We start from the raw sequence: 22,217 nt of genomic DNA on the forward strand, positions 1-22,217 counted from the left end.
CACATTTCGAGGAACTGTCGGACTGTTTCCACAGCGGCTGTGCCATTTCACATCCCACCAGCCACGTGTAAGCGTTCGAGTGTCTCCGTATCCACACAGACACTGTTTTTTTCTTTCTTTCATTTTTAATAGCCACACTAGTGTGTGTGAAGTGGTATCTCCCTGTGCTTTTCATTTGTATTTCCCTAATGACCAAGGATGCCGCACATCTTTTCATGTGCTGCTTGCAGACGTGTCTGTTCAAGTTCTTTGCCCATTTTTTTAAGTGGGTCTTGGTCATTTGGTTGTTGAGTTGTGAGGTCGCTGCATATTCTAGACACAAGACCCTTCTCGGATACACAGTTTGGAAATATGTTCTCCCATGCTGTGGCTTGTCTTTTCACTTTCTTGACAGTGTCCTTTGCTGTACAGAAGTTTTTAGTTCTGGTGAAGTCCCACTTTTTTTTATCTTTTGTTGTTTGTGCTTTTGGTGTCATATAAAAAAAATCCATTGCCAAATCCAAGGTCATGAAGATAAACTTATTGTACATGACTGCCTTATGTCTTCTTCTAATCGTTTTATGGTGGCTGCTCTTATATTGAGTTCATTGATTCATTTTGAGTTGATTTTTGCATATATTGTGAGGTAAACAACTCCATTTGTTTGCGTGTGGAAACCCATCTATCCTGGCACCGTTCGTTAGAAAGTTTACTCTTTCTCTGTTCAGTGGTCTTGACACCCTTGTCAAAAATCAGTTGACCATAGACATACGGGATTATTACTGGATGTTTAATCCCATTCCATTGACCTATGTACATCTATATGTCTGTCATTATCCCAGTACTGCCCTGTTTCATTTTCTGTAGCTTTATAGTAAGTTTTGATTGAAATCAGGAAATGTGAGCCTTCCAAATATGTTCTTTTTCAAGATTGTTTTGGCAATTCAGGTTCCCTTTAATGCCGTACAAAATTAGGATCAACTTGTCCCTTTCTGAAGAAGCCGCTGGAAATTTAATAGAGAATTTGGATAAGCATTGTGTTGATCAGCTTGGAGAGTATCACCATCTAAATATTAAGTCTTCTGATCCATGAACATAGGATGTCTTCTCTTTATGTGGGTCTTCTTTAATTTCGATCAGCAATGTTACAGGTTTCAATGTACAAGTATTTTACCTCATTGGCTAAATTTATTCCTAGGTATTTTATTTTCTTTGATGCTGTTGCAAATGGGATTGTTTTCTTTATTTCATTTTCCTATCATTCATTGTTGAGAAATGTAACTGATTGCTGTATGTTGATCTTGTATCCTATGACTCTGCCGGGTTTGTTTATGCATTCGTAGTTTTTTTGTGGCTCCTTCTGGATTTTCTATGTCTAAGATCATGTTTGCACACAGAGATAGTTCTACTTCTTCTTTTCCAATATGGATGTCTTCTATTTCTCACCGTTGCCAGACTGCCCTGGCTAGAACTTCCAGTAGAGTGTTGAGCAAAAGTGGCGACTGGACACACACGGCAGCAGTTGGAAGAGGTGATGGGCAGGGCAGGATCCCTCTCTTTCCCGAGCTCAGCCCCAGGAACCCTGTCCAGCTGCTCTTTCCAAAATACATGTTCCACCTGCTTTTTGCACATGCATCACTGAATGAAGTCTGCCTTCCCGGCATGTTTGAGGACGGTCATGGTGTGCCTTTCTTTTTTCTTTTTTTTTTTTTCTTTTTTTTTTTTTTAAAGATTTTATTTATTTATCAGAGAGAAAGAGGGGGAGAGAGCAAGTACAGGCAGACAGAATGGCAGGCAGAGTCAGAGGGAGGAGCAGGTTCCCCGCGGAGCAAGGAGCCCGATGTGGGACTCGATCCTAGGACGCTGGGATCATGACCTGAGCCGAAGGCAGCTGCTTAACCAACTGAGCCACCCAGGCGTCCCTAATGGTGTGCCTTTCATTGCAGTTCTCTGCCTGTTGTGGTGGGCTCCCGCAGATTCCCCACTTCCACTTAACATGTACAAGGGGGCGTCAAGTTCAGCACACACAAATGTGGCAGGGGCCGCACACAGCCAGGTGTTTCCTCCTGTCCAGCGGCCTGCTGGACCACCTCCGCTCCCTGCTTCCATGGGGCCCTCGGAACCCAGATCAGAAGCCCCTTCCCCAAGGAAGACCTCCCTGTTAGCTCCCCGTGACTGTCCCTGGGACTTGTTCTCATTCCTACGTAAGCTTCTCTGCCCAGCCATGCTTTGTAAACCTTCAGGAGCAGATCCGGGATGCGTCCGTGGTCCCAGGGTTTGACACCTCTCGGTGGCAGGGCCAGGGTCTTTGGCCTCGTTGGTGTCTTCCTGGCGCACCCAAGAGGGAGACCCTGGGCTTGGGGCCAGGACAGGCCAGCCGGGAAGTCAGCATTGCCACCAGCTGTCCTCGGGTGGGCAGCAGATTCTCCGCGGCAAATGGCGACGGGTCCAGGGGAGGAGCGGGGGGGTCGTTCTGCTGGCTTTGCTTCTACCCGGACTCCCGCCTCTGCTCGGGGTTCACGCAGACGTGCTGAGCTGCCGCAGCCCATGTTTGCCGACCGCTTCCTGGCGCTGTTGGCGCCCCGCCCGGCTCCTGCGCTCAGCCGCGTGTCAGGAGTCGCGCCCGCTCCCCGCAGCTTCTGCCCAACCCCGCACCTAACCACACCCCGCACTCGCGGCAAGCCTTGTTTTTATCTTGTAGGTGCTTGAATCATTATTTGGATATTAATAAAAACCAATCTTGGCTGATGCTAACCATCTGATTTCCTTTTTTTTTTTTTTTTCTGTTTTGTTCTGTTTCTGCACACATTTTCTTTAGCTTGAAATGGCGATTGAAAACCTCCAAAAAAGCGAAGGGATCACTTCACACAAAAGCGGTTTACTCAACAGCCATGTAAGTGTGTGTCCACCTGGCGGCCTGCCCCGCCACTCTCGTAACCTTCGTAGGCATTTTAAAAAGCAAGCGAAGGCCATGAAATGACCCCTCTCCGGCGCGGAGAGGAAGGGAGAAAGCCCACCTAGGATGTTTCATCCAGAAAAAAAAAAAAAAAAAAAAAAATTTCAGCAGCGTGAGGGAAAGGGTCCTGCCTCTGAGCAGGTGGCCCGTAACAGCACGTGCCCTCCCGGCGCTCACGGAGGGAAGCATGAGAGCGGGCAGGCGACAGGCATCATAAATAACGTGACACTAAGAACAGGCAGGAACCACAACAGAGAAGGTGGGACTCGGAGCACCTTAGCTGCGTTTCCAGTCCGTGATCAGCTTTTTGGGGAAAAAAATAATAACACTAGGAGAAAAGTGGAAAGCAACACGCTTCTACTGATTTTAACCGTACGGCGTCTTTCTCCTTCACTCTCCCCCTGGGGAGACGCTGGTAGCTTCTGTGCCAGGAGGCAGCGCTTGTCCCTGTCTTTGCGCAGCTTTGTGAGGAGGACGGGACTGGAAGAGTATTCCCTAACTAAGACCCTTCAAGACTTTGGGACTGCCCAACGCGCCAAGTGAGGCGTTGGCTCAAAGGGCCGTGATGTTGGGGCAGAAACCCAGCTAGGGAAGGTCCAGAAACTTCTAGGTTTCTGGATTGGCACAGGTGTGCTGGGCTGCTCCAGGTAGACATGACGAGAGCGAGAGCCCTGCACTCCTGGGCCTCAGAGGCCCGGTCACTGGAAGGGAGAGCAGACTCACACCCGTTGTTGCAAAGCAATAAATATATAAGGAAATATGTGTCAGGCCCCTGCTGAGTGCCCTCCCTCCCCCCTCACCCCGGACTAGATGGCTCATGGCCTCCCTGTCACCAGTTACTGCTGGCCAGTATCAGCCCGTGGCCAGATCTGGGGAGGGAACAATTGCCGGTGTGTGCTTGCTCAGTCTTAAACTCGGGCCACCGTGCGGGCAAGTCTGCACAAGGGCCTGTTCAGCAGGGCCCTGAAGCCACACGTGGCCTTGATACGGCCCATGGGTCCCAGCACCCAGTCAGCCTGAGGAAGGCAGAACGGGGTGCAGACCCGAGGCAGGCAGGGCTCCGCAGGAAGTATAAAATGTCAGCGGGGAAACGCATGCGCCGCTTGTCTCTGGCTGCAGGGGCGCTTCTGGCTTCTAACACATTTCCTTTGGAAGGAGACTCCTCTGACTGCTTCCCTGCCAGTTCGGTTTCCAAGTAGGAAAGGCTCCCTGTGTCTTGTTTCCCCCTGGCCGTGTGTGGTGTGTCGTGGAGCAACAGGGCCTGGGCGTGGCGGCTTAGAATCAGAGAAGAGAAATAAGATCTTTGTGAAAGCCACCTGGCGCTCGTCCCGCTCCTGTGAGAGCCAGGAGGGGAGGGAGAGAATGGGTCCTGGCCCCTAGGAGGGCCCCATGGCCCTGTGGCCACTGGCCACACTCGCTTATGATGCTTGGTTGCTCGCAGCCCACAGTCTGAGTGCGGGGCAATGCTGGCCGAGCCCCAGCTCCTTTGCCAGCCCCGCCCTAGGGCTGACAACCCGGGCTTGGGGCCGCACCCCATGGACCCGTTTTCCTCGTGGCCTCCCAGCCAACCCTTCTCAGAGAGCTGGGGCGGCAGCGTCCCCCCCCGCACGCGCGCTGGGAAGGCGGGGGCAGTAGGCAAGCAGGGCTGAGAAAGTGCCCCCAGGTCACACCAAAGCACACACGGACACCAACGGTGGAGGTTTCCTGCTGGAGCTTGTTCCCGTGCTCTGTGGAGTTTGCTTATTTCCCAAGGATGATGACGATGACACACTAGCATGGGGGCCAGGGGCAGGGGTAGCGAGATGCCCCGAGCCTGGGAGACGAGACAGCGCCTTCCAGACCCAGCCAAGGTCGGGGTCTCCGGGAATTTCCCCAGCCACCCTCGAGGGGCTGAGTGAAACCCAGGGGGTCTGCCGGTGGAAGAAACCTTCCAGCCTGAGGTCAAAAGCCCCACAGGAGGAAGTGGGCCTCAAGCGGTCTCAAAGATGGGGATGGGCAGATTTGGGGGCCTGAAAGCCAGCGAGAGCTGTGTGCAGGGAAGGAGGCGAAGCACTTGCCCTGGGCACGAAAACACCTTCCCCACCGCAGCTGGATGCCTGGCCTGGGGGCAGGGGGGGACTTCAGTCAAGGTCCCCCGCCTTGAGTAGGGGAGGGGCCTGGGCTCCTCCCAAGGCTGCCCCTCAGCCATCCCCCAGATCCCTTCTCAGAACAAACCGCCCCCCCATGGACGGACCCCCCACCCCCCGCACTGGCTCACAGTCACTGTCACACGGGGAAGGCGTGGTCTATATAATAAACTCCTGTTACTTCCAGACCCCGGGAGGAGGACCAGCTTGTAGATTAATTGGATTTAGATTCTATTACTTTTTTTTTTCTCATCGAGGAGCACAAATTGCCGAAGAGCATGTGGTCTTCAGTTGGTGGCAGACCGCGGGCCTGTGTGACGACAAAGCATGCCAGGCCGACCAGGGTTGGGGTTTGGCTTGAATCGGCAGCTTCGCGGGCTGGGTCCCTTGTCCAGAAATTGCTCCAAGTTATCATGGCAAAGGCCTCCAGCAGTTGCCTTGCTCAGACTGCTGGTTTCTTTCCCGAAGCCCCTCACCGTCTTGCTGACCGCATCCCAACTCCCAGTGGAACGGCTGTTTCCCAGGGGGCACCGCCGCCAGGCCTCTCTGACCTGCCGGCTTGGAGCTGTGGCTCAACACCGGCACATCCAAAGCCAAGCCCCAACTGCCCCCCCAGCCCCCGCGCCTCCCGCCATCCTCTGCTGCTCACCCTCGCTTCCCATCCTTCTCCCAGACCCCCACCTCCTGAGGCTCTTGACCTCACCTTCAGAACCATCCCAAATCAGACCACTTCTCCTTCCCCCACCAACTCTCCTGGGGAGTGTCATGGCCACCACCTAGTGATCCCTTGGCTGCTGCCCTCCCCCAGCTTCCAGGCCCTTCTCACAGCAGTGGCCAGAGCGATTCTACTGAAACCAAAGTCAGATCATGGCACCTCTCTGTTCAGAAGCCTCCAGGCCCCCCATCACACTCCAGGTAGAAGCCAGCATCATCCAAACAGCCTCCAGGGCCCTGCCTCGATGGGCCCTGTCCCCTCCTTCCCCTCCCCTCCTCCTCCTCTCACAGACCCTCTCACTGTTCCTCCAATGCACCAGGCCCAGTGCTGCCCCAGGGCCTTTGCACGGGCTGTACCCTCTGCCTAGAATGCTTCCCCATGGTTCCCTCCCTCAGCTCCGTCATGACGTGACATTGGTCACCTGAATCAGCTTCCTCTCTGTTGCAAAAGGGGGAGAAAGTGTAACTGACTGTTCTGGGGGCTGCTAGAGGCATCAGCTCTCCCCAGAGTTACTTCTGCTTCGGAGATAACCACGCGTCATTGATGTCAATGCCAGCATAATTACCCAAGTGAAGAGATCCATTTTTGATTTCAACAACATGGGGCTGGGGGATGGTGATAAGGCGAAGTGATCGTTCTTCCCCAACACTTCCTCATACCTGTGAGCCGGTCCTGTTGAGGGCCCCTTCCAGCACATCACCCACGGAATCTGACCTCACCCTTCTCACCTGAAAGTCCATATTCCTCTCCTGCTCCCAGAGGATTCCCTAAGAAGTGGCGTTCTGTGCTCCCTGGGGGGTTAGGGAGGCAGAGAGAGAAAGACTCCACCTGCACCCTGACCATGGTCTTCCCGCGTGCTGGGCTCCCCTCAGTGCTTCAGGACCTCTTCTCTTGGTCCGTTGCACTTCCTGGGGGTGCAAACGTGGGCAGACCCGGTTCCATCTCTACCTGCGTGGGGCTCTTATTCTGATGGGGGAGACGAGCAATAAATTGATCTCTGAAGAAAAACCCTGGGGCTCAAAGGACCGCCTCAAATACCAGCCCGTCCTCAGCTGGATCCCGACCTGCCAATGGGAGGGTGGCAGCCAGGGAGCCCAGTGACCCCCGCGCCTTGTCGTTGGGGGGCAGCTTCCTGGCACCGATGGGGCTGTGCTCACCCCTCCACACCCTCCAGATGCCCCCTGTCCTACTCTCCCGCAGCCTCCCAGAGCCCAGTGAGCAGGGGTGCTCAGGGAGGGGAGGAAGGGGCACCCTGAGGGTCTGAGGGCAATGCCACGCTGATGTCACAGTGAAGGCTTCAGCTTCCAGCAGCGAGGGGAGAGCAGTCAGGGGCCAGGGAGGACCAAGGAGGCGGCTCCTGGGCCCGGGCAAGACTTTGGAGAGGAAGGGGTGGCAGAAGGAGCACACTCCTGGGAACACCTTGTGGCTCTGGGTCCTAACTGCCCCGCAGGGGCCCCACCCACCCACCTCTCACTCGCTGCGCTGGAGCAGGGAGGCCCGGGGCTGAAATGAAGGGACGCCAGGCCTTTGCCTGAAGATAGCCGGAGACAGCCAGGAGGCGCCAGGTGGGGCTTAGAGGAAACAAACTTGGCCCTGAGCTGACAACTGTAGACGCAGGTGTCCCTTACTCTGTTCTTGCCACCTCTGTGCATTTGTACCTTCCCGTAGTAAAACTATCTTTTAACGGGGAGACTCCAGCCCAGCCCCCAGCATGTGTGCTGGGTCTGGACAGGGCCAGTGGCCCGAGGTCGGCTGGGGCTGAGCTGTCCCTGGACTGACGCTCACTTTGGGTCTAGAAGGGCGTGGAACGTGTGCAACGTGGTGGGGCCCCCCGGGTCGGCAGAGGACAGGGAGACCCTCACAGCTCGTGGCTTAGGCAGCCCTCCCCACCCCTGACCAACCTTCCCGCACAGGATCCGACCTCAGGCCTAGAGCCTATGCACGTCGCTCCCACCCTTCAAATCCCCAGCACGGGTCGGGGCTTTGGTGTTCACACCTCAAATGTCCCCTGATCGGGAAACAGATACACACTGCTCTGGGGGGGTCCGGGCGGGTGGGCCTCCTCTGCGCCACTGCCCGGTGTGGGGGCTTGACTGTGTGGACGGCTCCTGCCCTTCTGACCCGATGCTGAGCTCTGGTGGGGAGTGGGAGAGGGTGGGCAGCGGCTTGGCTGCCTTCCGGCCTGGGCACAGAACCTGGCACGGAAGCCTCTTCAGTCCTGTGTCCCATTTCTGCTTACAGCGTCTCTCTGCGTCAGGGACATGAGGATAGGTCAGTCCACCTTTGTCCGCCGCCCTGTCTTTTGTTGTTGTTTCAGGAGGAAAAAGAAAAAGCTTTCCTGAGAGAGAACACACCACACCTTCCAGAATGTATGGTTCGGGCCACTCGGTCACCCCCCAGCCATGGGAACACAGAACTCTCAGCCGGCACACATGTCCTACCTCGGGGAGGAAGGACAGCCGCTGGCATCGGGTCTGAGAGCTGCTGGGAAGAGGGGCAGGAGGAAGGGGTGTCCAGGAATTCTCAGCCTGTTCTAGTAGAATCCGGCTGCCGCAGAGTGCAGAATTCCTGGTTGGGGCCAAAGATAGTAGCACAAGCAATAGGGTAAGAATTCAACCAGGACCTTCATGTTCACTGACCAGCGATGAAACAGGTGGCCGAGCTCCAGCCACTTAATCCTTAGATGAACGATTTGTCCCGCAATCACAAGATATTAGAAGGTGGACACACTCCAAAGGCCCACGTCGCCCCCTTCAGGGCCAGGGGCAGTGCTCACGGGTCCGCAGAGCTTTCTTCAACCCTCCTCTCTGTCTTGACATTCCTATAAGTTTAAGAGACATGTATCTAAATGATTAGGAAACACACCCAAGAGGTCTCAATCCCTTGCAGGCTTTTGTAAATTAAGTCAAGGAATCTGAAAATCAGGCTGAACATTGAAGGAATAAACACAGGAGCAGAGAGAAGCTATTAACTCATGTGCCCAGCATCTCTCCTATCCAGATCGGTGACAGTGGCCATGAATTTCCTCCTCATGTTAATGGAGAGAAAGTATGCGCTTCTCTTAATGAGTCCACATTAGCGTTTCAGCATTTGGGGGGATCCTGACGAATGGGAGCATATCTTTCTTCGTCTAGCTCCAGTGGCTGTTGGATAACTATGAAACCGCAGAAGGCGTGAGTCTCCCCAGAAGCTCTCTCTACAACCATTACCTTCGGCACTGCCAGGAGCACAAGCTGGACCCTGTGAATGCCGCCTCCTTCGGGAAGCTGATCCGCTCCGTGTTCATGGGCCTGCGGACGCGGCGGCTGGGCACCAGGTGGGTACATGGGGGTGCCCGGGAGCCCAAGCCCACCCGTTCTCCTGTGTCCTCTATGCAGATATGGAGCTTTTGGAGAAGGTGATCTTTCTCCTTCTGTCCACATGCCTCTGGTGGACTTGGAGTTGTTCTGAATTGGCGGCAGCATGGGCTGACTGGTCTAAGGTGGTTGGGCCCTCTCTCTCCTGGTGACTTTGCTCTAGCACTCTCTCTTTGCTTAAAATTCTCCATGATAACAGGTTTTCTTAAAAAGCAGCCTCCGGATTATCACGTTGAGTTGGATTTATGATTTTTTTGATGCTTTCTGCTCTGCCTAGACCAATCCACCACAGCCCACCTGTGGCCTGCAGCAGCCAGGGACTGTCACATGCCACAGACTTAATCCCAGGCAGGAAACAAACGCTCCTCCCATTAGAAAACAGCAGCCACACTCTATTCAAAGTGGGTGGGCTAAAGCACACAGAAGGCATGTCCTGCATGGCTGCTGTCTGTGAGGTCACATGTGGGGGTGGGGGTCACTCACACACCCTCAGAAACTGGCGTGGGCCCAACAGAATGTTCCCTGCCACCCTCTGATCCTTTACAGAGGACATCCTTACAGAGCATCAATGGTTACAGGAGAGAAGGATGGGGAGCCCCTGGTCTCTGGGGCCATAACCACCACTGCCTTTGGGGCCTCTCCAGAAGGCTCATGCATGGCTCCCACTGTCAGAGTGTCCCAGATGCTGGCCTCAGGATTGGGGCTTTTCTCCCCCTGCTTTTCCTCCTCCTGGCACCAGCCAAGCTTCTACCTCATCCAGATGGACCCATGCTCCACCCACTTGTCCCTATTGCCAGACACGTCTGTCCTTCAGGACTTCTCTCCTGAGGAGCCCTTCTGACCTACTTCTTAACCAAATTGTCTAAAGCCCTTTGATCATTCATTTCTCCCACAATAAGCTGATAGTGTTTCCCAAAGTTGGCCATTTTCCAGATCATGTTGTTCGACGATTGGGGGCAGGAGGTGATGACGATGATGATGATGGTGGTGATGGTGATGATGGTGGTGACAGTGGTGATGGTGATGATGGGAGAGTGATGACAGTGACGATGGTGATGCTGGTGATGGTGATGATGGTGGTGGTGGTGATGGCGATGGTGAAGATGGTGATGATGATGGTGATTGTGTCAATGGGGGTGATGATGGTCATGGTATAATGATGATGATGATGAAGGTGGTGATGGTAATAATGACAGTGATGATGGTGATAGTGACAGTGACGATGATGATGATGGTGGCGGTGTGGTGGTGAAGCTGGTGATGATGGGATAGTGATGGTGGTGGTGGTGATCATGGTGGTGATGAGGACAGTGATGATGGTGATGATGGCGATAATAATGGTGATGGTGGTGATGCTGGCAATGAAGATGGTGATAGAATAATGATGATGATGAAGAAGGTGGGGATGGTGATGGTGACAGTGATGACAGTGATGACGATGGTGATGGTGTCATGGTGGGATTGTGGTGACAGTGATGATGATAGTCATGATGGTGATGTTGGTGATGATGGTGAAGATGGTTGATGGTGATGGTGATGGTGATTGTGTCGACAGGGGTGATGATGGTCATGGTATGATGATGATGATGATGAAGGTGGTGATGGTGACAGTGACAGTGATGACAGTGGTGAAGATGGTGATGATGGGACAGTGGTGACGGTGGTGGTAGTAACGGTGGTGATGATGGCAGTGATGATGGTGGTGATGATGGTAATGATGGGATAGTGATAACAGCGGTGACGGTGGTGGGGATGATGGTGATAATGATGGTGATGGCGATGGTGAAGATGGGGATGATGATGGTGATTGTGTCAATGGTGGGTCATGATGGCAATGGTATGATGATGATAATGACGGTGATGATGGTGATGATGATGGTGGTGAGGCCATGCCCGATGACAAACTGGATCGCTTTTCCCACTGCAAGACTTCCCAGAGCCTTTACAGTACTAAGATCCAAGGGGCAATCTCCAAGAGGGGGATGCCAAGTACAGAATTTCCTAACCTCTCTGATCATGGAACAGCCCGTGAACATTTCCCACATGGTCCAGGGAACACTGATCCTGAGCACCCAAAATGAAGGGCCAAGAGAGAGCACTTGTCTTGTCATTCAGAACATCTGCAAAGAGAGCTGACCCTGAGATGCTTGGTTTCTAGGGGCAACTCCAAGTATCATTACTATGGGATCCGCCTGAAGCCAGACTCGCCCTTGAACCGGCTGCAGGAGGACACCCAGTATATGGCCATGCGGCAGCAGCCCATGCATCAAAAGCCAAGGTGGGTGACCTGGGCCCAAAGGCAGCCTGAGAACCAGCTTTCCTGCCCAAGGCAAGGGTCAGGTCTGAGTTTCTCTTGGGAGAACATACCGAGAAATGTTTCTCAAACATTAAATACACAGGTAGGAGGGGACTTTCCATATGTGATGGAAAAAATAGATTCATATGAACCTGTCTCCAATGTCCTAGGAGAGCCAACCCACAGGAGGCTGGAGACCTCGTCCAGCTAACAGAGCCTTCAGAGGTCACAAGGAGGCAGAGAGGCAGGCGGGGGGCAGGAAGCAGGCTCCCCGCTGAGCAGAGAGCTCGACATGGGACTCGATCCCAGGACCCCGAGATCATGACCCGAGCTGAAGGCAGAGGCCCAACCCACTTAGCCACCCAGGCGCCCCCCAAAAATAGACATTTTTTAGAATGGTTTTAGGCTGCCAGCAAAATTGGGTAGAAAGTGCAGTTTTCCATATGCCCACAGTGCTCACATGCACAGTGCACCCACCATCAATGTGGCACCAAAGCTGTGCATTGGTTACAGCTGGCAAACCGACATCGACACCTCGTTATCACCTCAAGTCCAAACTTGACATTAGGGGTCAGTCTCTGGGAGCTCCGTTCCAGTGGGTTTGTACAAACGTAGAATGACATGGCTCCGGGATTACAGATCACACTGAGTAGTTCCGCTGCCCTGAAAATGCTCTGTGTCCTGCCCATCCATCCTTCCCTCCTCCCCTCGACCTCCGGCAGCCACTGACCCTTCTGCTGCCCCCAGACTTTTGCCTTTTCCAGAATTCCACAGAGCTGGAATCCTAGATCTTCAATTTTCAACTATGGTGGGGGGCAGGGGTTGGGGAAGAGGTAATGCTGAAACTAACCCAAGAAGCCTGGAGAAGGAAGCTTATCTACTTAAGTTGCTGCTCCTTCCTGACATTTGGATCCAATGGCTGGAAAGGCCTGGTCGTTTTCTGGAATGTTCTCTCCTCTATCCATTGCACACTGACTCACCTTTTAAGGCAGGACTCAGCAAACCTTTCTGTAAAGGGCCAGAGAGCAAATATCTTAGGCTTTGCAGGCCAGACATTCTGTCCAGACTATTCAGCCCTGCCGCTGTAGCATGAAGCCAGCACAGGGGATACAGAGACCAGTGGGCGTGGCTGTGTGCCAATAAAACTTTATGCACAAAACAAGGAGCAGCACCGGCCCTCCACAGCTGTGGTCTGCAGGCCCCTGGTTCAGGGCCCCGCTCAAACGCCACGTCCCTGGCCGTCCTGCAGCCACACCTCCTTCCCCGCTTCCCTCTGTCCCTGGCTCCTCTCCGGAGTCCAGACTGCTCCACGCGGCCCCTTCGTAACTTGGCCCATCCGTGTGTGGCTCATACCCCACTTCAGCGGCTCTCAGGCCGTCCCACTGACTCCAAACCTCATATCCAATCGCGGGAGTTGGAGGGCACAGAAGACAGTCTCCAGAACATTCTCCAGTAGCCAACACGAGAGTGGAACCCACAGGCCATCCTGAAGCTGCTGGTGCACAGACGTGGTCTCCGTAGCGGCTGCTTGGTGTTAGCGTCCGGCCCCCCCAGACACCGCAACGCAGCGCACCGGCAGAGCGCTACCCCGGGAGCAGCGACACGTCTCACGGCGACCGGCTTGTGCCCTTTACGCTTGCAACCCCCGCCCGTGTCCGGCGCTCCACCCCTGTCTGAGAGACTTCTGTCTGTCCTCACGGAAGCCTGGCCCCGCTTTCCACAAGGAAGGGCGCTCCGTGCTGGAGTCGGGGCCCCCTGTCTCCCCACCACACGCTGTCGCCACCCTGCAGCCGTCCGCTGGGCTCAAGGCACCCCGGCCCCCGGGGAGCCCTTCTCTGTGAGTGTCGCCGTTCGCCGCCAGGACAGCCGTTTGCTCTGCTTTTGCTCGGGGGAAAATGAAAATCCCAGAATTTCCTTTGAGAACATCAAATAGTAAGATACTTGTGAAGTTCACTTACCTTCTGAGGGAGAAGTATTAGGGAGAAGAGGATACACATGCCCCCCACACAAGCAACCCCGAGTATCCGTCAGCGGCTGGCTGGATAAGCAAATGTGTCCATCCATCCAGACAATGGAATGTCACTCAGTCTTAAAAAGGAAGGACCTCTGACACCTGCCACCACACGGAGGGACCCCAGGGACACCGGGCTTAGCGAGAGGAGCCAGGCCCAGAAGGACCCATCCCGCAGGACCCCACTCCCAGGAGGGCCCCGGAGGAGTCCCGTCCCCAAAGACGGGAGAGGGCGGGAGCGGGGGCTGGGGTGGGGTCGGGGGGAGTCCATGCTTCATGGGGACAGAGTCTCCATTTAGGGAGATGGAAAGTTCTGGAGATGAAGGCTGGGGGTGACTGCAGGACAGTGTGAGCGTGCTTCATGCCACAGAGCTGTGCGCTTAGAGACGGTTACGGTGGTGAATTTCATGTTGTGTATTTTAGCCCAAGTTTTTAAACACGACACACACACACACACATGCATACACATGCACACACTCACAGCCCAAACTGAATCCTGCTCAGCTCTCTGCTCCTTGAGCCCCTTCGGGCTGCACAGCCGGGGCCTCATGGTGGCGCCGTGTCCCCTGCCCAGGTACCGGCCAGCCCAGAAGACGGACGGCCTTGGGGACAGCGGCTCGCATGGCAGCCCGCACGGCACGCCAGAGCAGGCCATGGCCGCGCAGAGCCTGCACCACCAGCAGTACCTCGGTGAGTGCCCCCCACCCCGTGGCCGGGGTCGGCCGGGAAAGCGGGGTCCGCTCAGCTCTGCCGGCGCCAGCCGCCTCTGCGGGGCTGCGCTGAACAGCCGGCCTGCGGAATACCTCTCTAATTACGGAGACGTGTTCTAGGTCAACCGTGAGGGCATTCCCCAAGATTGCAGAAGAGTCAGCAGGTGCCCCCAAAATGAGTGTGTACAAAATGACCATCAGAAAAAGAAGCAAAGAAAAGGAAAAGCCCGTCGGAAAGAAGACTAGATGTATTTGAAAACCTGTTGCCTGGGGTCTTGGCTGCCCTCCTCGGTTCTCTTCCCCAGTTCCCTGGAGCATTTAGGGTGCTCAGGATTCCTTACAACTGGCTCTGCGTCCTGGGGGCCTGACCCAAGGCTGCCTGGCCCTTCCCTGCGAGACCCCCTCCCCTGCCGGCCCCAGGGCCGCCGGGAGAGCACGTGACTCGCAGCCTGCCTCTCGGCTAGTGCCCAGGGAGGCTTGCTGAGGCCACAATCACAGACACACACACTGAAGATGGCTGTGGCCTTTGGGTATATTTAGTGTGTTTTTTGAGCCCAGAGAGAGCCCTTAAGGGAAGCAACTTGGGACAGCCACAGCCGGCCCCTCCCCAGACTCGCTGCCCTGGGTGGCCCCCAGGCTGGGGTGATGGGAGCGCCCGTGGAGTTCGGGGCCTGGGCTCAGGGCTCATCTGTGTCCGTGTATTCACTGTCCCCGGGAGATGACAGTGTTGTCCCCTATTCTGTTCCTGAAAAAAAACAAATCTTCAAAGTTGTGAGACCCAGGGCTGGGGGTGGTGGGGGTCACCGGCAACCCTGAGCCGAGTCCCCCGGCACCTGCGCCTGCTGCCTGCGGCCCTTCTGCAGCTCTGCTCCCCCATTTTCCTCCCAGATGTGTCTCGCGTCTTCCCTGAGTTCCCGGCGCCCGACCTGGGCGGCGTCCTGCTGCAGGAAAGCATCTCGCTGCACGATGTCAAGGCCCTGCAGCGGCTCTACCGGCGGCACTGCGAGGTGACCCCCCGGGGGGACCCCGAGCCCGGGCCCCAGGGTGGAGGTAGGGCCGGGCGGAGAGCAGAGCGAGCCTCCCACCCCGCCCCAGGGAGGCGCATCAGCCTCCCACGTCGCCAAACCCTCAGACCATCAGGTGTCCCCGGGTGACCCCGAGGAGGTGGGAGCGGCCCCCTGCTGCTTCTTCTGGTGCCGCTCCTGACTTCACGGCACCCCACTGTGGCTCCTGTCACAGCTGCCTGCTTGGCATGTCCCGACGACACGTGACGGGCCACGTGAACACGCACATCCGTGAGGCTGACGGGCTGTGTTTGTTCACAGGCGACTTTGGACGTCGTCGTGAACCTCCAGTTTCACTACATTGAGAAGCTGTGGCTTTCCTTCTGGAACTCGAAAGCCTCCTCGGGTGATGGCCCTGCCTCTCTACCTGCCAGGTAACAGCTTCGTCGCCCCCCGCCCCCCATCCCCGCCCCCCCACTTCGCCCCCAGGGAGCTGCTCTGGCTCCTTTCCCAGGACCCCAGGCTAACCTGCAAGCTGGGGACACCCACATGGTGACCCATAGACAAATGGGTCCCTTTCCCAGAACTGGCGCTCAGAGTCCCCCTCGTGTGTGTGTGTGTGTGTGTGTGTGTGTGTGGTTTCCATGCTATGTGTTCCCCATCCCCTTGCTTCCGCACGAGGGACCGTAGAGGGAACCCTGTGCCATCCCAAACAAAGGACATGTCATCCCCTAGCCACAAGCAGGGAGGTGGGCAGCGCGGGCCCGCCAGGGCATTGGGAGGCGGGGAGGGGTCCATCCCCTCCTCCTCCCCCGGGGGGGCCCCCTGCCACCCTGCAGGCTGCAGCTCACCCCGGCTCTCCCATTCCCCACAGCGACGGGGAGCCCGAAGGCGCCGTCCTCCCCAAGGACAAGCTGGTGTCTCTGTGTAAATGTGAGCCCATTCTCAAGTGGATGAGGGACTGCGACCACATCCTGTACCAGGCCCTGGTGGAGATCCTCATCCCCGACGTGCTGCGGCCGGTGCCCAGTAAGCAGGGCCGCTGGCTGCTGCTCTCTCCGCCACCCCTGTGCTTTCCATGCCCCCCGCCCCCCCGGGAATGAGGCTGCGGGGAGGCCTGCCACCCTCGGGTCGCCGCCCGCCCGCTGGCTCGGTGCTGCGGGGCTCCCAGTGACATGCCGGCTTCTGAGTTCCTCTGGGGCCCGGGATGCCCTGCAGGACATCCCTAGAGGGGGGGCGGAGTCACAGAACAGCCCTACCCCTGCGGGCAGGGTTGCTGAAAGCCCTGGAGAGGGTCTCGATCCACTGTGCCCCTCCGCCCCCCAGGACCACCTGTGGGCCCCTCCCCCAGCAGTGACACGCACCCCCTTCCCCCCACGGGGCACACCCTGCCGGCCCCTTAGAGGCTTTCCCTTGGGCCCCCAGGCTCCTGAGGAACCTAGGCCCTGAGGCCTCGCTCTTGATGAAAGACTGAGGGGTGGGGAGTGGCCCGTGGGTACACCTGGTGGGGCCCTGTCGATATGTGCACCCGTGGGCACAAGAGAACCTTCGGTCTTTCTTGATGAACCGGTGTGCTGCTTTGGGGCCAGAAAACGGGAAACAGCCAAACCATCGCGTTTCTCCTTCGGGCTTGCCTGCCGGACACTGTTCACGGCAGCGCTCGGTTAGAGTCTCTGTGTTAAGGTTTGAGTCGGGGTCTATTTGCTTTCACATTTTTGAAGTTTTTTTTCTTTTTAAACAGTCTGATTCGTTTCTTATTTGCAAGCCACCTCACAATAAATTTGGAAGTTGGTGGAGGATATGTACGTGCGTGTGTGTCGATCGAGGCTTCGCCTCGGCACTGTGGACTGGTCCCTGGAATTGGGGGGCGTCCTGGGCACTCTGGGGGTTTCAGCCTGGCCCGCTCCACGCCGGAGCTCCCCGCATTGTTGTGCCACAGATGTCTGCGCACATCCCCCAGCGTCCCCTGGGGGCAGAGTCACGCTGGGTGAGGAAGTCACGAAGGCAGGAGGGAGAGGAACGGAGACGAAGGCCCCAGGCGGCCCCAGTCCTTACCCGGCGCCTCCCTCACTAAATGCCCGAAGTTCTGCGGGTCCCGCCTCTGTCCCGCGTCCCTCTTCTCCCCTTGCTCTAACGGCTCCACTGCACGTGCGCCTCTTATGTTCCCGCTGATCCTGATCAGGATCAAGACCCTTTCCCACTGTAAGTGTCACGGCTTGTGTCTCCCAGGTACCTTGACACAGGCCATCCGTAATTTTGCCAAGAGCTTGGAAGGCTGGCTGACGAACGCCATGAGAGACTTCCCGCAGCAGGTCATCCAGACCAAGGTAACGCTCGGCCCTGCCCCCGGCTGGGAAGGGCTCCGGGACGGGCTCTGCCACAGGCAAAGCAGGCCGCCCCCGAGGGTCCTGAGGCCCATGAGCGCCGCCCGCACCCCCCCCCCAGGAAGCCTCGTGGATGCTGGCACTGTGGGACGGACACTTCCCACGGAAGCTGTCATTTGCTGTGACGCATTTGCGTGGACACATGGAATGTCCCTGTGCGCCTCATAGGAGGGGCTTCACCTCGCTGTCACCCTTCTTGCAACAATCTTGCCGCAAAGCAGAATTTAAAACGTGCCGAGCGGGCCTCCATGCGCGGGAGAGCGTGACCGCTGCTCTCGCACGTGTCTCTTAGAGACCTGGCCACAGGGGGGGCCACGTTCCCAGCATCGGGCCTCCCTGACCGCAGTCTGGAAGGATCTGTTAGACCAGCAACTCTCAAACCTCGGGGTGCGTGGGAGTTGCCAAGGTCATGGTTAAAATCGCAGAGTCCCAGGCCCCACCGCCACAAAGCCTGATCCAGTGGCCCCGAGAAATCTGTATTCCCCGGCCCTGGCCACTCGAGAGAGCCGAAGGAATTCTAGAAACAGCAGCATAAGCACCCTGTCCTGAGGGCCACCTCACCGAGGCTATGGCGTCTGCTCTAGATGCTGAGACGCCTCGGTGAGGTTCGTATCCTCCGGTTTAGTCTCACTCTTGGGTCCTGAGACAGTGGGAAGGGTGGATCCCTCTGCTCCCTCCCCTCCGCACTGTCCTGGAGCCCAGGCGCCCTCCTGGGGGGAGAGAGAACCAGCACTCCCCCCCTCCCCCCCCAGCTCTCACCCCCCCACCTCACCTCTGCGCCTCCTGCCCCTCCCCCGGCCACAGGTGGGCGTGGTCAGCGCCTTCGCCCAGACCCTGCGCAGGTACACGTCCCTCAACCACCTGGCGCAGGCGGCGCGCGCCGTGCTGCAGAACACCTCCCAGATCAACCAGATGCTCAGCGACCTCAACCGCGTGGACTTCGCCAACGTGCAGGTGACTTTCCCCAACACCATCCCCTGCCGCCTGGGATGGAGCCAGGGACCCAGCTGTAGATCTGCAACGGCACCGTGTGTGTGTGTGTGTGTGTGTGCGCGTGTCCGTGTCCCATCCCGCTGGCCTCACCTTCCAGCCTCCAGAAAAATGCTCAAAACCATAAAACGCAACCAGCAGCAAACCCAGCGGGCGTGAGAACAGGGTCGGGGCGGAAGCCCCCTGCAGCCCACCCAGGGCCCCGGGCCTCCAGGAGCTGGGACCCACACCCTGGTCCGCCCTCTTTAAGAATCCACCTTCCGGCTGCCGTCTTCACAGCGGTCTCGTCTGGGCTCCCAAAGTGCAGGCTGTGCTCGTGCGCGTCCTGCCACAGCGATCCTGGCGCCGAGTTCAGGCTCCGAGTTCACCCACTATATAAACACACACACTTTTAGAGAAGGGAGCCCTCAAAGTAAAACACTGCAAACGCACGGTGTGTAATCTGAGCTCTGGCCTCGGGAAGCGTGGGTTTACGCGCTGAACCAGCGCGGGCTCCCTCTCTGGCTGCGGTCCGGTGTATTGGGGGGGCCCACCCTGACCTGCCGCCCCCGCCCCGCAGGAGCAGGCCTCGTGGGTGTGCCAGTGCGAGGAGAGCGTGGTGCAGCGGCTGGAGCAGGACTTCAAGCTGACCCTGCAGCAGCAGAGCTCCCTGGACCAGTGGGCCACCTGGCTGGACAGTGTGGTCACCCAGGTCCTGAAGGAGCACGCCGGCAGCCCCAGCTTCCCCAAGGCCGCCCGCCAGTTCCTTCTGAAATGGTCCTTTTACAGGTAAGTCCGGCTCGGTTTCCAGGAGAACTCGGGGAAGGCACAGTGCGCGGACAGATGCAGCGTCTGGCCTGCGACTTTTCCTTCCAGACCTGTGCTCTCCCCTGACTGACGTGAGGCATCAGGAGAAGGGGGCTGGCGTGGCCTTATCCGCCAGGCCATAGCTCCCAGGGCCAGGGAGGGGAGCAGGCCGAAAGACCACCGCCCCCGCCCAGGGACCCCAAATCTGAGTTGGCTTGTTTACCTTCAGGGGACTTGGCCAGACAAAGCCAAGAAGCTTCTGAGCAGAAAACATCCCAAATCCCAAGCCGTTCCGCCCTGTCCACTGACTCGGCCTCTGGGTCCGCACCCGTTGAAGCGACCTTTGCCCCCCACGTGCTGGGCTGTCCACAGCCTTGGCTAAGCCGTCGCAGATCCGCAGCCCGCTGAAGCCGCCCGGCTCGCCCCGGTGCCAGAGTGCCGTCAGAGCGCCCGTGCACGCGGGCCCGGGGAGGCGTGCAAAGCCCTCAGCGGGACGGCCCCCGCCGCTCGCTCTTGCTTCAGCCCGTTAAAAAAAACAGGACAGGGCACGCTAACATTTTCAAAGTTGATTGGAGCAGCCCCCAGGCCGCAGGTGGTCAGTGAGCAAGGGGAGAGGTGTTTGCAGAGAATTTGCGGGAGAAAAGCAAGGAACTGAGGTCACTGCCTTTAGCGGCGGGGAGCCTGGCCCTTCGTGGCTGGGGCTCGACGGCCACTCTCAGGAGCCCACAGATCGGCTCCGGCTCGGTCCTGGTTTGCTTGGGCTCCGGGGCATCGGGAGTCCCTGCTGTGCGGACCCCCTGCACAGGGGGCTCACACGTGTCGCCTCCCTGCCTTGTCCCCTCCTGGTTCTTTTGCTACCACGGCGACGAGTGGGGAAGCTCTGAGGGGGGCCGTCGGGTGTTGGGGTCGGGTGCCAAGTGATCTCATCCCTTTAGATGAGGGGTTGCTTTTTCTGTGGAGAATCAGAGAGGAAGTATTTCCAAGCAAGAAAGAAACTCGTCAACACGACATGTAAATGAACAGGCATGGCCCATGTGCCAATAAAACTTTATTTCCAGAAACTAAGCTGTGGATTTCAGGCACTTTTCATAGGTCACGAAACATAATTCTACATTGGACTGTGTTTCCAACCATTTAAAACTGTAAAACGCATTCATAGCTCATAGGCTGTAGAGGAAGGGGCAGTGGGCTGGAGCCGGTCTGGATTTGGGGCCACAGCTTGCCAGCCCGGCTGCAGATGAAAGAGGCGAAAGTTCCCTAAGTTCTGTCTAGTTTGGCACCTACACCCCTGACTGAGGAGTGACCTGGATGGGAGGGAATCTCAGGAGGGAAGGCCGGGAAGGGCTGCCTGCTGTGGGCAAGTCGTAAGGACACCACGACTGACCACAGGCCATTGGCTAAAGGTTGTGTCAGAGACACGATGTCACGTTTCCACAGCCTCTTGCTTACAGCTGACCGCCCACCTGCCTTTCCCACCCCCACGTGTCCCCACCGCAGTCACAAGGGACATGGGTGGTCTGGGTGGCTCATGAGTCCTGGGGGCCTCCTGAAAAGCCTGGCTTCTCTGCCTGCCTGCAACCCCGTGCTCCCCGGAAGGCCCCCCCAGCCTCTGTCTGCCCATCCCCCAGCTCCATGGTGATCCGCGACCTCACGCTGCGCAGCGCCGCCAGCTTCGGCTCCTTCCACCTGATCCGCCTGCTCTACGACGAGTACATGTTCTACCTGGTGGAGCACCGCGTCGCAGAGGCCACTGGAGAGACGCCCATTGCCGTGATGGGAGAGGTGAGGGCCCTCCCGCCCTGGGGATCCCGGGACAGCGTGGGCAGTGTGTGGGACACAGCGGACAGCCCAAAGAGAAGACCCTTGCCAGAGGCCTGTGGGTGGGAAAGAGCTCGCATGCTGGAGCCAACCGACCTGGGTTCAGACCTGTCCTCTGCCACCGAGGGCGCTCCTGCCCCCGAAATGAGGCCCGGAACACCCAGCCCGTGGCGGGGGATCTCCTGTTGGAAAGTACAGAGAAAGTGTACCATTCCGACCGTTTTGAAGTGAATGATTCAGTGGCATTTAGTACATTCAGAGTTGTGCAACCACCACCTCTAATTCCAGAACATTCCATCGCCCCAGAGGCAAACCCCACACCTGTCAGTGGCCACCACCATCCCACTCCCCAGACGCTGGCACCCGCTACCTTCCTTTCTGCCAGGATCCGTCTATGATGGGCATCCCACGGGGTGGAGTCCCACATAGCATGGCCTTTCGTGCCTGGCACCTGTCCCTCAACACAATCCTGTCACGGTGCAGCCAGCTGAGCTACAGCGTGTATCTCTGCCGCACCCCTGCGGCCCATGAGATTTCCTTGGTTGGCCAATCAGCATTTGCTCTACCCATTCACATGCTGATGAACACACGGGCTGTTTACGGCTTGGGCTGCTGTGACCCCTCTGGGCACACGTTCTTGTTTGAACACCTGTTTTCACCTCTTTTGGGTACATTCCTAGGAGCGGAATTGCTGGGTCGTGTGGGATTGTTTTGATGAAGAAATGAGGTGATGCTTAGAGAGCTTTTAGTATGCAATAAGCCTGTCACCATGCAGAGGCCACAGTCCCTGTCCTCTTGGTGGCCTGCTTAGTGGGCACCCACTCAGCCCTCCAGCAAGATCCAGAAGGTGCCAGAGGGGACACACTAGCCTCAGCGCCCCTTCTCCTGGGGCAAGCGAAGCCTGTGTTAACTGTGGATAAAGGACAGTGCTAACATTCACCAGGACCAGGCCCCTTCGTGGAGGCCCCTGACTCCGGGCTTCTCTCTTTCAGTTCAACGATCTCGCCTCCCTATCGCTGACGCTGCTCGATAAAGGTGGGTGTGTCCGTAGCTTTTCCACGAGGCTCTCCCAGGGGCTCTTCTTCC

The 22,217-nt window shown here is 57.2% G+C and overlaps 1 protein-coding gene across 4 annotated transcripts in view; it reads left to right on the forward strand.

The window, feature by feature from the left end:
* Positions 1-22,217, forward strand: part of RFX2 (regulatory factor X2) — an 89,626-nt gene that overhangs the window by 65,322 nt on the left and 2,087 nt on the right. For 2 of the 4 annotated variants that reach the window (XM_044254437.1, XM_044254439.1), the window contains 12 exons: positions 2,798-2,872; positions 8,911-9,092; positions 11,291-11,410; positions 14,014-14,129; positions 15,038-15,156; positions 15,475-15,587; positions 16,028-16,182; positions 17,383-17,480; positions 18,342-18,491; positions 19,087-19,295; positions 20,942-21,095; positions 22,124-22,166. In XM_044254437.1, coding sequence (XP_044110372.1) covers positions 2,798-2,872; positions 8,911-9,092; positions 11,291-11,410; positions 14,014-14,129; positions 15,038-15,156; positions 15,475-15,587; positions 16,028-16,182; positions 17,383-17,480; positions 18,342-18,491; positions 19,087-19,295; positions 20,942-21,095; positions 22,124-22,166 — 1,534 coding nt within the window. Of the gene's footprint in view, positions 1-2,797; positions 2,873-8,910; positions 9,093-11,290; positions 11,411-14,013; positions 14,130-15,037; positions 15,157-15,474; positions 15,588-16,027; positions 16,183-17,382; positions 17,481-18,341; positions 18,492-19,086; positions 19,296-20,909; positions 21,096-22,123; positions 22,167-22,217 lie in introns of those variants that run through there. The other 2 variants (XM_044254438.1, XM_044254441.1) reach the window with 2 other exon arrangements.

Source organism: Neovison vison, chromosome 6 (assembly GCF_020171115.1).
Source record: "Neovison vison isolate M4711 chromosome 6, ASM_NN_V1, whole genome shotgun sequence".
In the NCBI taxonomy this organism is placed as follows: domain Eukaryota; kingdom Metazoa; phylum Chordata; class Mammalia; order Carnivora; family Mustelidae; genus Neogale; species Neogale vison.